General features: G+C 34.5%; 1 protein-coding gene across 1 annotated transcript in view; it reads left to right on the top strand.

The window, feature by feature from the left end:
- The window catches only part of Kynu (kynureninase), a 111,295-nt gene that overhangs the window by 63,244 nt on the left and 34,918 nt on the right, over positions 1–13,133 (top strand). The window contains exons 9-10 of the mRNA XM_048345539.1: positions 2,617–2,715; positions 3,717–3,790. Of these exons, the coding sequence (XP_048201496.1) occupies positions 2,617–2,715; positions 3,717–3,790 (173 nt within the window). The remainder of the gene's footprint in view (positions 1–2,616; positions 2,716–3,716; positions 3,791–13,133) is intronic.

The raw sequence follows: 13,133 nt of genomic DNA, 5'->3' as shown, positions 1-13,133 counted from the left end.
CACTTTTAAATAAGACAAATTGATGTCAGATCCTGAAATGCTAGTAGCCATTCACGTCAATATATGAGTAGGGAACAACTGAGCCAAAATTACCCATGACCTCTCAAATAATATGAGCTTTTTTTTTTTCTTCAAATTTTTATTATCAAACTAATGTATAGAGAGGTTACAGTTTCATACGTTAGGCATTGGATACAGTTCTTGTTTGTCATTAGATAGAAATTCCTTTAAAGGAACTGAGTAACAGATGCTATAGCTGGCTCACATTATGGCACGTAGTGGATTCAAATATGTATTTGTACCTGTAGAACAGTAGTGAACATGGAGAGATAGTTTCCTCTTGACAGGAACTAAGAAACTGAAGCACTAACTGATCATAACCCCTATATTACTGCTTCTACAGCTTTTACCCCCTTTGCGTAGAGTACCGCTATGCCTCTTATGACACGTAAATTATGCTCTGCTCTGAATATATTGTTAACACTAGTGTATCAAAGCATTTCAAACATTGTTGGCTTGAAATGATACTCATTATTTGGGGAAGTGTTCTTACTGTAAGCTGATCTAAATAGGACTTAGCCAGAGATCCTGGCTCATCTGTCACTTGAACTCACTTGTGATTAAGGCTTACTCAGGATTGAGAAAGTGTTAGGGATTCAGGAAAAGCTTAGATAATGATGTTTCTTTCCTCTCTTATCTAGACCAGAGAGAGGTTGAGCCCAAACAGGTTTTTCTCTGAGATGGAAGAAGGCAGGACATAGAACTTAGTCCCTTGTTTTTGTTAAGTATGCAAACATTTCATTTGAACAAGTCACATGGCTAAGCCCAGCCACAGAGAATCTATGTTACTTCCACTGGCAGAAGCTGAATAGTTATGGCCAAGTACATGGATAGGAGAAAAGGCAAAGATGTAGAACCAGCAAAGCAACTGACCAGTTTTCTCACTTCTTAAATTAAGTGTGGGCATAATGTAGGTTAAGTGAGAACCCAAAGACTTCTTCACAATACTAACTTGTATCAAAGCAAATGTTCTGAGCTTTTTAGAAATGAAAATAATTTACATTTCTAAAAGTCATCAAGAATTTACAAAAGGATTAGTGATTATATCTTATCTATATTTATATCAATTACAATTTTAAGACTTTAATATGCACATGTAATGCAAATACATTTGTTTTAGAATGACAACAGTATAAAGAAAAGGAATTTATTATTATAAAAACTGGCTTTCTAAAACAACAAAATAATAGTGTTACATTATATTTGGTAAATATCATTCACAGTTCTGCCCTAAAATAAAGCTGATTTTTTTATACCTGTTTCAGCCTTCTACTCTTCTTTTTCACTGATAGAGCATTATAACAGTTTTTATTTGTATAGACACATAGTTGAAAAAGGCAGGAGTACTTTAGTAGCCTTCATAGTTCTGGATAGTCTCTGATATTGAACAACATTTTCATGCATGGAAACTTCTTAGCAGTTGTGATATGTAATTTGAAACTAACTTGCTAAAATTCCTGAATTCTGATACATTACAATCCATTATATTTTTAGTAGATCTTGTACCTTTTTATGATATGGGACATTAAGCACTGCTTATTTGGAAAATATTGGTTCATCGAATTGTGTAGATTTTCCAAATACTAGGTATTCAATGGCAAAAATATTTTTAAATTTTATATAACTTCAATAATACTAACACTAGGTAGTAGATGTGTCCTTGGAAGTAGGTACAAGTTCTCCAAAATTCTAATTTGTGTTGTAAACTCTGATTTAATCTTAGGGTACAAGCTTACTGTGGGTTATGTAACTTCAAGTGTCACCTTATTTATTTTCAAAATAATGCGTCAAACTCTCCAGCTTGAATTAAAACTCGTTATTGATTGCTATGCAAAAATGGACAGCTTTGCTAACAAAGAATTTCACAGTTGCGTTAGTTTGAGACAAATCACAAAATGAGCCTGAATGCTTTCTATGTACATCTACATTAATAAAAATTGAGAATATCTAACAAATGCTGAAACGTTTACAGCTTTTACAAGGCTATTTTTAAGTGACTTCTCTCTCTCCCACAAGGAATCAATGAAAAGATTTCTCCAGTATTTGGTACTAAGGTCCCTGGATTTTTTTTTTTTTTTTTTTTTTTTTTTTTTTTTTTTTTGCCAGTTCTGGGCCTTGGACCCACTGCCTGAGCACTGTTCCTGGCTTCTTCCCGGCTCAAGGCTAGTACTCTGCCACCTGAGCCACAGCGCCCCTTCTGGCCGTTTTCCATATATGTGGAGCGGGGAATTGAACCAAGAGCTTCATGTGTTGGAGGCAAGCGCTCTTGCACTAAGCCATATTCCCAGTCCCTGGTCCCTGAATTTTTATCTCCGTCACTACTTCTGCATTGTCAATGAGAACATCAGTCTAGTGAGAAAAGGAATGATGTCTCAATTATGAAAATTTCTTTTATCTGGTGGCCTTGGATGTTGTAGATTACACATTGTGAGTTACAATGCCACAGAATGAACCTTCATTTTAGGCAAATGAGTGTCTAATAACTTACTTAGAAATATTTAAATTCATGATTTCCAACCAATAACCAAATTCAAAACCAGTTATATTCTTCCCCAGGGCTGTTTTGTTGGCTTCGATCTAGCACATGCCGTTGGAAACATTGAACTCCACTTGCATGACTGGGGTGTGGATTTTGCCTGCTGGTGTTCCTATAAGGTACAAATTAGTTGATATATTTACATAATTTTATTTCATAATGACATTAGTCTAAAGGGAAACCTTTGTGGGCCTACTTTAGGATCTGATTTACTTTCTTCTTTCATTATTTTATTTTCTGACTCTACTTAATAGTAAAGACTTAAGAGTCTAGTATTTCCACAAGTACAGAGAATTTACTCCTTTTCAATCAACTCATAAAGTTCTGTGGGGAAAAAAGGAGGATCTAGAGAAAAATGAGCACACTAGGATTTAAGTTAAATAGATCTCTTAGTTTTGTTACTTTTTATGTTATTTTGTGTTTTGTGGGTGTTTTTTTTTTTGTATGTGCATTGGGGACAGAAGTGTGGGAGAATTTTTGTACACCTACATGTAATTTTTATAAAAATCAACCTACTACTGATATTTGAGTATTAATTAATAGGCAAGAAAAATATAAATTTAGTAGATCAATTTTAATTTAGACATTTTATGCACTTAAAAGATTTAATGAAAGAAAACCTTGAATAGGTGCACTTTAAATCAGTTAGACTTCAGTGCTACACTATCTACTAACTGTGGTAACAATGAAAAATATATTACTGCTATTTACTACCTGTGCCAAAAAACTTAGGCTATTTATCTCAACCAAATGTCCTTTCCCTCTTTTTATTTATTTACTTACTTATTTACTATTAATTCTTTTTCCTATTAGTCATGTGAGCTTGAACTCAGGACCTCTTCCTGAGCAATTTTTCTTAAGGCTAGACCAGTTTGAGTCATAACTTCATTTCTTTTGTGTGTGGGGGGGAGGGGAGAGTTTAATTGGAAATAAATGTTGCACAGACTTTCTGGTTTTTCTGTTAAAAAATGGACCCAAGATTTTATTTTATCATAAAATCAGAAGTATTAGCACACTGAACTGGTAAAAAGTTATGATTTCATTAGAAAATATGAAATAAAGATATTGTTTTTCATTCTCACATATTTATGTATCTCACAAAATTTTATTTCAATTCCAGTATTTAAATTCAGGTGCAGGAGGTCTTGGTGGAGCCTTTGTCCATGAAAAACATGCCTATACAATTAAACCTGCGTGAGTATCATTTTCAGACTTTTCTTTTGTAATGAATAGATGAACGTATATTCATAACACTAAATTAACATGACTTCCCAAAGATGTTATCAAACAGAAATCTGGATTAGAATATAATTCTTTTACGACACTACTAATAAATAAAAATTCTTTCTGAAGAATTCAATTGGCTTAACAGAAAATTCAGTCATAAAAGGGGACCCATGAGAGCTAAAACAAGTCTCTGCAATCATAGAAAGTGTTTTATTGCAAAAGACCACTTGAATTTGTTTTTCAAAAATTAGACCTTAGAAAATTTCAAATTTCTCACATAGATGCATAAATCAAAGACAATGAGAGCTGTGCCTAATAGACGCTGAAATGTGGCTCGTTATTATTAAAATTACATCTACCTTGAAAGCTGTAAATGTTACAGCATAGCTTATACAGAATATCTTCTGTCCTGAAAGACTTTATAAGCCATGAAACCTGAAGAAGCTGAACACTGAACAACAGACTGACTGCATAAAAAGTAATACTTTCCTGTTTTATATAACTCTCTGAGATTTAGAGCAAATATAAATGCAAATGTAATACTACAATACATTTTTTATTTGACTGGGAAGTTCATAAGTGTCCCTTTTATTTTTATTTGGGATGGAAATAAAGGAATAATATGTTAGAGAAACAAAGCTTATAAATGGTTGCTGTATTGGCATATGTGTAATGAGGTCAATGTCTACACTCCAAATAGATTATATAATAATATTTGATTAGTTTTTTACTCTTCTCTGCCACTAGAGCTGTGGTATCACCTTGACAGGAACTGGAGTCCATCTTGTGGTATCTCACAGTCCTAAAGGAATTTAACATTCTCTTTGTAGTTTATTTGAACATGTCTCAAAATTCTCCAAGATTACAAGATTTTAAAATTAGTTAAGAGAGCATTTTCTTTAAATGGATGCAGGTTTCTTCTTGGATATATTTTGTCCATACATTCAATTTCTGTTGCATAAGTACCTTGGAAGAACACAAAGCACATATTATGAGAAGAAGACCCATAGTTTGAAAGTCAGTTTTACTTTTAATCAATCCCATTGATAGGATTTCACTTAGCATAGTTGTGTTTCCCATCAGTGCTAGGGATGACCTGACATCCTCTCCACTTCACATTCTCCATTTATTTCAGTTAAATAGAGTCACCCTCTGCTCTGAGGGCAAGCTAATAATGGTGAGAGGGCAAGCTGATAATGGTGGCATTGGGAGAAGTTGCAGACTAGAGAAGACCAATGCTAGGTGTTAAGTCTGGCCTTACAGCACAAGGTACTGAACTTGGTTTCTGTTATGGTAAATGAGGAACTGGAAAGGTAAAGGGGTAGGAGTGTAATCCTACATACTTTGTTCCATGAATTCCCCAAATTTCCCAGACAATATTTAAGTACATGGCAAGTCAATGCTCCTGGGAACACTAGTCACAACTTAGTCACTACCAGTGAGGAATCTCAAGAATGTCCCTGACTTCTCCTAGTTCTGGCCTTTTAAGGCACACAATACTAGTATGTTAATTTGTAGATTAATTTCTTAAGGACCTAAGTTTTATTATTATATGTAATCAATGTACACAGAGCTACATAAAAATATTCAAAATTTGAGAAATAAAAGGGAAAAGATGGGTGACATTTGAACAACTATTCCTTAATAACTATCAGTTCATAATTAATACTTAGCCCTAGATCTTTTGAGACCTCACTGCAAATGTGTACGTTTGTTTTTTGTTTCATTTTGCATTTTTTTCTTGGCAGGGCTGGAGTTCGAACTCAGTATCTAGCACTCACTCTCTGCTGCTTAGCCACAATTCCAGGGTTCTTTTTCACAGGTTATTTTTGAGGTACAATTTTATTACCCGCATGGACCACAGTATACCTGTTTTAGGTTTTTAACTTAGCTGGAGTGACAGTGTCTATTACTGTGCTCAGCTTTTCTTACTGAGATGAAGTTTTGTAAACTTTCCTGCTGGGCCTGACTTGGATCTAGCATCCTACCCATCTTACCTTTTCATGTTCTTCTAATGACAGCTACTGACCACTGTGCTCAGCTTACTGAGAAGTCCTGAGCTTTTCTGTGCAGTCTGGCTTTGAGCCTTTTTTTTTTTTTTTTAATTTCACCAAGCTTATTCTAGCAGGACTTTAACTCATTGACTATGTATGTACATTTTCCTTATTGGATTTCTCTGTACTTCTGACTTTCTCATCTTATCTCACCTCAATATTGATTAGTTAACGTGTATGTATTTATGTACTTTCTCGCTTCTTTTCTTTTCTTCTCTTCCTCTCTCTCTTTCTCCATTTTGTTCTTCCTACTTTTCTCCCATCCTGTTGTCTTTGTTGTTTTTTATTTGCTCTTACTATCTGTTTTCATGGAAAAGTTTTGTGATTTAGCTTACATTGCATGGGAAATTTCCATTCTCCTGCCTCACTCCCCAAAGTGCAAGGTTTAGAGGTGCACATCATTAGGAAAATTATTTTTTTGTATATTCATTCCATATTTGCATGAAAGCCCTACTTTTCTCACTTTTGAAACATGTGTTGCTATCTACTGCATTATAATTACTTAGATTTGCAGCATAAAGGGTTTATCTAGCAGAACCAAAACATTCATTACAAGAATCCTTGGTTTTCTGTTTTGCTTTTGTTATTTTCTCAGACTTAAAGTTGCTTTAACATGATGTCAAAATGAAAATGTTTCCAATATCTAGTCTTTCACCTCACTCCTTCACCAAGTATTGCCTTTGTATTCCATTTGTGTTAGAGTTGGAGATCTTTAGGAATTATTTGCACAACATAAAAATAAGCAATTTTCAGAAAATCTGTTCATCATCCATGACAAAATTTTATTTTGTGTCCCATCATATTTTACTCATGTACATGCATCAACAAATCAAAACCATGAGAAATAAGAGCATTGGAGTAAATACTAAGAAGACTAGAAAAAGCAGAAGTAGCACATTGAATAAAACAAATATTGCTGCACTATAAAGATGTTTAATCAAATTATTTTGAAAATAAAAAGAAGAATTTTTTCCTGTTGGCAGTATTTATAACAAGAGATAAAATACATTTTGAATTTTAGAAGTTCCAAGATAAATACCAACTCAATTGTCAATTAATAACTTTATTTTAGTTATAAGGTCTTCTATATAAGGTACTTCTCTGTTTAACAAAATTTCTATCATTCATACTTTTCAGTTTTATTCGAACATTACAGAGACTAAAGAGAGTTTTTAGTTAATAAAGAAATAAATATTGTAGCCAGAACCATACAAAGAACAATAATGCAATTAAAGTAACCAGTATTAAGAAATTGCAGAGATGGCACCTTCACTGCTTAAAGAGTGGTGCCATCTAGCGGCTAATGATGTAATTTCAACTATATAATATCCAAATTGCAGTTGCTTTTAAGCACATACATTTAAATTATTTATTTTTCTTCTTGATCACTAGCTATACATTCAAAGCACATTAAATTTGTATTTAAGCCTTCAACAAACAGAAAAAAAGGAGAAAGGCAATGGTAAGAGTGAAGGGAAGTTTCAGGCATCCTGTTAAAATGTTTGAAAATGTTTGAGGACAGTGTAAGGAAGGTATTGCGGAGCTGGGTAGCTTACTCTGCACAGAGTGAACCCCAGGGTGTGCTACAAAAAACTACAGTCATTTAATATGTGGTAGATCATTTTGGAAGGGGCTTTGGTGTAGTATTTACATTAGCAACTGATGGATTACCTCTATACCAAGACATATCATTCATTCCTTTATTTTTGGGGCGAGGGATATTGTTTAAATAGACATGTTGGCATTTATTCAAAACTCATAACCTATGTCTTATTTCCAAGTCCTTTGCTCCTGGCAAGAAAGAGTTGATTAGAGACAACTCAATCCATGAAGTATTGCAAGTCCACTGCTTTTCTCCAGGGAACTATAACCATTTCCCTTTCCCCCTTTCTGAAAAAAAACTGACAGGATTTTGCTATGTAGCCCAGACTGGCCTCAGACTTGAGATTCTTCTATTTGTCCTCGCCAATATTGGAGTTACCAGCATAGAGCACCATGACAGGCTGCAATATCACACTATAAACCTAGTCTGTACTTAATAATTACTATAAATGTAGACTGGTTAGGTTAACATGATTCTGAAGAAAGCACCCTAACACACACACACACACACACACACACACACACACACACACACACACACACACACACACACACTTCAAGGAACATTCTGCAAAATCAATGACTGCTCTAAGATAGGAAAGACCCCATAAGAACTAATTTAATATATCACACTCATCTATAAACCTAGGATGGGATGATGGGATGCAATGGGGTGCTAAAAGTCCCTTTTATCTATTCATTGCAATCATACACATTGGCAGTGAGGCCTATCACTATTTCACTGAGAGCATACCTAACAAGGGCTCCATCTCATTAAATATGAAATGCTCATTTTCCTTGGGATATTGAACATATTTGAGTGACCAAGAATGAGCCTACTGATCAGTGTGTGTGTGTGTGTGTGTGTGTGTGTGTGTGTGTGTGTGTGTGTGTGTGGATTTGAAGGATTTGAACTTGGGGCCTAGGCACTACTGCTGGACTGTTTTGCTCAAGGCAAGCTTTGTACCACTTGAGCCACAGCTCCACTTCCAGCTTTCTTGCTGATGAATTGGAGATAAAGAGTTACATTGACTTTCTTGGCCATCCTGGCTTCAAACCATATTTCTCAGATCTCAGCCTCCTGAATAGCTGTAATTGTAGGCATGAGCCCACCTCACTACTGATAACTTTGATGACAATGTTCTAACATTAAGTTTTGAGAACAGATTGTTATAATGGAAGACGTTTTATTGAAATAAAATATATTCTAATAAATATAACATTTTCCAAAGCATTATTATGGACTTTAGTCATCTTCTATAATATTTTTCAGGTTAAAAATAAAAACCTAAAATGGATGTCAGTCTATTCTGAAGAAGTTTTAAAACTCAGAAATTATTATTGTTTTTTGTTGTTTTTTTTTGCCAGTCCTGGGGCTTGAACTCAGGACCTGAGCACTGTCCCTGTCTTCTTTTTTCTCAAGGTTTAGCACTCTACCACTTGAGCCACCGTGCCACTTCTAGCTTTTTCTATATGTGTGGTGCTAAGGAATTGAACCCCGGGCTTTATGTATGCGAAGCAAGCACTTTACCAATAGGCCATATACCCAGCCCCTCAGAAATTATTATTTGAGAACTAAAACACATGAAAGATTTCTCAAGAAATACTAAGAAAGAATAAAAAATATGCATCAAGAATCTTCACTGAAAAAATTTTAAAAATGTATGTAATCCTGGCCCAAGTGCACAATTCATGTTACTTATGTAAAGTACCCTGTACAGGTTGGTTCTGTGGAATGCTGACTTGACCCATTTCAACTCCACATACTACCCAGGCAATGATTGGGAATATAATTCCCCAACACTAATCTTTAATTTTAACCTTGTTTCCATTCCTTAGTGATCCCTTCTGACTTACTACTTACCAAATTCTCTTTTGTACCTGAGTAATATCTCCTGTATATAAAGTCTCAGAGAAGCAGGCGTACCTGTGCCAGTGGCAAGGCATGTGACTTCACAAAACACCTGACCCTTTCAAGGGGAGAAAATAAGATCCATCGATTTGGGATGTGTTTTGTAGAATCCTAACTTAAAACAATACTTTCTTGAGTCATCTGTGCTGTTTGGTCAGGCTGTTTCTGGAGTTATGTGTTCAGTATTAATATGGATGCAGCTAAAATGATATATCATCTACAACTTTCACAGGGACATTCCTTTTCCTTAAATTTTTACTTCCTATTCCTCTAAGCTAATTATTCCTTTCCCTGGCCTCACCAAGGGCTTCAATACACTTTTGCAGTGGGTGAGGCTTTCTCCTTGAGCAGCAAGTGACTCTCTTACCATTTCAGCCTTTATATCTCTTGTCTGATCCTATCATATGCATAACATGATTCAACACTATTTCGAAAATACACCATTGTAGAAAGTATTAATTTCTGTTCTGAGCTTTGCTGCTTGCTTATTTTTAGGGCCTGTTTTCATCTGATTAAAGAGTTCCTCAGTACTCAAACATTACCTTAGTCTCCACCATAAAAAGGTAATGCAGAAGAGCGAAGATGCAAAGATCGTCATGATGGACACACTTTCACTTATAAAATTTCACACATGAAAATCCTTTTCTAGGAAATATTGGCCTCTAACTCTTGAGATTTTTTTGAAGTCTTCATTTCTTCCTGACTTCTATATAATATTTTAAATGATAATATAGGGGGACTATAATGGAAATGGATTAAAATCAAAGTTTTCCCAAAGAATCAAACTTTCATGTAAAAAACCATCATGGCCAGTGAGGATGGTTCATAGAATTATTAACAGGTAGAAGATATTTGACAAGGTAATTTCAAGGCAAATGGCTCAGATAACAAAGATTTAAGGCCAATGATAAATATTTCAAGTAAAACTTATAAAAATTATCACCTTTCAGGGCATGTTGAAAAACATAAAATACATTCTGCTGAAAACATAAAATATATTATAAAGACTATTTTACAACCACATTGTATAAAATTTTTTAAAAATATAAAAATCTGTTGAATTTTTTTTTGTTTTTTTTCTCTCTTTTTTTTTCTCCAGTCTTAGGGCTTGAATTCAGGGCTTGAGCACTATCTTTGGCTTCTTTTTGCTCAAGGCTTTTAAAATTAATTGCTATAATTTTAACTTAAGCTTTGTCATATTATAGGTTAAAACCTTATATTTTCACCTATGTGTTTTAAGTTAACATCTCAATCAATTTTTTTCTCTATTAGTTTAAAAATTAGCCTTAGAAGCTTTTTGGTTATCATTAAATATACACATGTATATGTAAATGTTTATATGCATTTTCACATTTCTACTTAAATAACTAATATGTAATTATCCATCATTTTTGCAACACAAATATCTTTCTAAGCTACTCATTGCTTTATTATGCAAAAGGAATGAGGGCTAGTTGATTAAAGAAATGTAAACAGATAAAACCAGCAAATATTTTTGTGCAAAAGAAATCTTTCTTATAATAGAATTTTCTCTGTGGTAATAAGCATAGGGTATTACCTATGACTTTAATAGTCTATGACATCCCTTTGGAGAGTCATCATTTAAATAATAAAATAATAAAATTACCTAAGTGACAGAAGAAATTCTGAATTAGTGTCCACAGCAATTTTTAATTAGCATTTGAGGAATTCTCCCTCTGAGCTCACTGCTGGAGCAGCATGAAGTACTGCAGGTACTTGGAGATGCTTGGGAATGGGCTGAGTAAAGGAGGAGGGGGACTTGTGGACACAAATCCTCTGTAAAATGCAACACAAAGTTAGCTAAGTGAATCAATTGATTCTGTTACCTTGAAAGAGAAAATGATTGCTTACAAGAGAGATTTACTTCATAAATTTAATAAATTTAAGGAGGCAAAGAAAAGGAATAAAAAATTACTTAAAAGACATTTCTTAAAGGGATAATGTCAAGTACACTTTCTCTTTTTATTCCCTTCACTAGCAGTTTTATGGAATCTGAGTTACTGAGTTAACATTTAAAGCCTGCAGCATTATCATAAAATTAGCCTTTATTCCTATTGTATAATATTTTAGGAATCATAAACTCTGGTAGAAGCAGGGTGCTTCAAACCATTTCTGGGGCCCCACTCAGGAAGTCAGAGCTGTCTTTTCTCTTAGTCCTTAGATTGACCTGGTACGGAATTCTGATGTAGACAAATCACTGAAGATAACTCAGCTCTGAAATCATGAAGAGGTTACCGAAGGATAATTTCACTTGGAAACTGTTTTACATGAATAGTTGTGAAGAATTCCTTATTGTTTTTCTCTGAAAGTTTTAATTCTGTGAAATTTTCCTGATAATTCCTTCATTTTGTATTTTTAAGATGTGATTATAAAAACAATTGATTTGCATTAAGGTGGGATCACAGTTAGAAATAAATGCAATAAATAATCTTCTTTTGGAACAACTAAGGAAGTAAAGTAATTCCAGCTTTCAAAGAGCCAAAATAGCAAGTATCCATATTAAAAGATACATGAAGCCCATTCATACCCGCAAATCACTGTTCTCAGCTAATGATGACATAATCATTAATTTGAGAACACTGAAGCGATTTGAAGCCTCAAAATCTATTTTCTGTTCTGAAATTGCCGACTAGTGTCCCTGAAGATTTATGAGGTCAATGATACTTTCAGACATGAAAAGTAAAACTTGTCAAAGAGCTTCAATTCTTGTTTTAATTACTTCAAGTTTTGTCCCAAGAGTGACCTGTGGAATCTACAGGCGCCCTCTCCCTCTCCCTCTCCCTCTCCCTCTCCCTCTCCCACTCCCTCTTCCTCTCCCTCTCCCTCTCCCTCTCCCTCTCCCTCTCCCTCTCCCACTCTCTCTCCCTCTCTCTTCCTCCCTTCCTCCCTCCCTCCCTCCCTCTCTGCTCCCTTCTCTTTCTCTCTGATCCTTTTGTTCTCTATCTCTCTCCATTAACTATGAATATCACTCATGATGACTACATTTTTATATATTCTTATGTATAAAATCACTTTATTTATTTATTTGTTTTTGGTTGCTAAAAGAGCCAGAGTAGATGTTTGCTGTGATATACACATGCGTGGTAGATGACTGGAGGGAGAAATCACCTTCCACACACAGATGCACAGGATCATGGGTGTCTTAAAAGGGTGGGCTAACTTCATAGACATTAAAACACTTGAACTATATCACTCACAACAAATATCCAAATTGTACATCTCATTTTCTCTTTCTAACCTATTTTTACTCCTCCATGGGAAGGGATTTGATCCAGGGATAGGGAGACCTACATATTAACGTTCACTCCCATGAGCTGCTCAGATACTGGAAACATACTTTTGATTCTTCTTTGATATCCTGTGCCAACCTGCTTTGGTCCGAAAAGACTTAGCCTTTAATGTCACATTGTAGACATGAATCACCCAGGCAGCATTTTCTTTGCATAAGGGGTTTGTGATCATATTGAGACTTTATCTTAACCTGCTGCATAAGACTGGATAATTGAATATTAATTGGAATTTTTATGTTTCAAATTCTAAGCATATAGACACATTGCCATGTTAATATTTCATTAACAATTCTCAGTGTCATATATATATTTATTTATCATTAAAACACAGATTATTCTTTGTTGCAGCATAACAGGCTAATAATCTAGCATATGTAAGCATTTCTGCTTCACAAATTATTCGGAAAGGGGTGTAGTTTGCTAAATACAGA

This window comes from Perognathus longimembris, chromosome 4 (assembly GCF_023159225.1).
Source record: "Perognathus longimembris pacificus isolate PPM17 chromosome 4, ASM2315922v1, whole genome shotgun sequence".
Lineage (NCBI taxonomy): Eukaryota > Metazoa > Chordata > Mammalia > Rodentia > Heteromyidae > Perognathus > Perognathus longimembris.
This window is presented reverse-complemented; position numbering and strand designations above follow the sequence as displayed.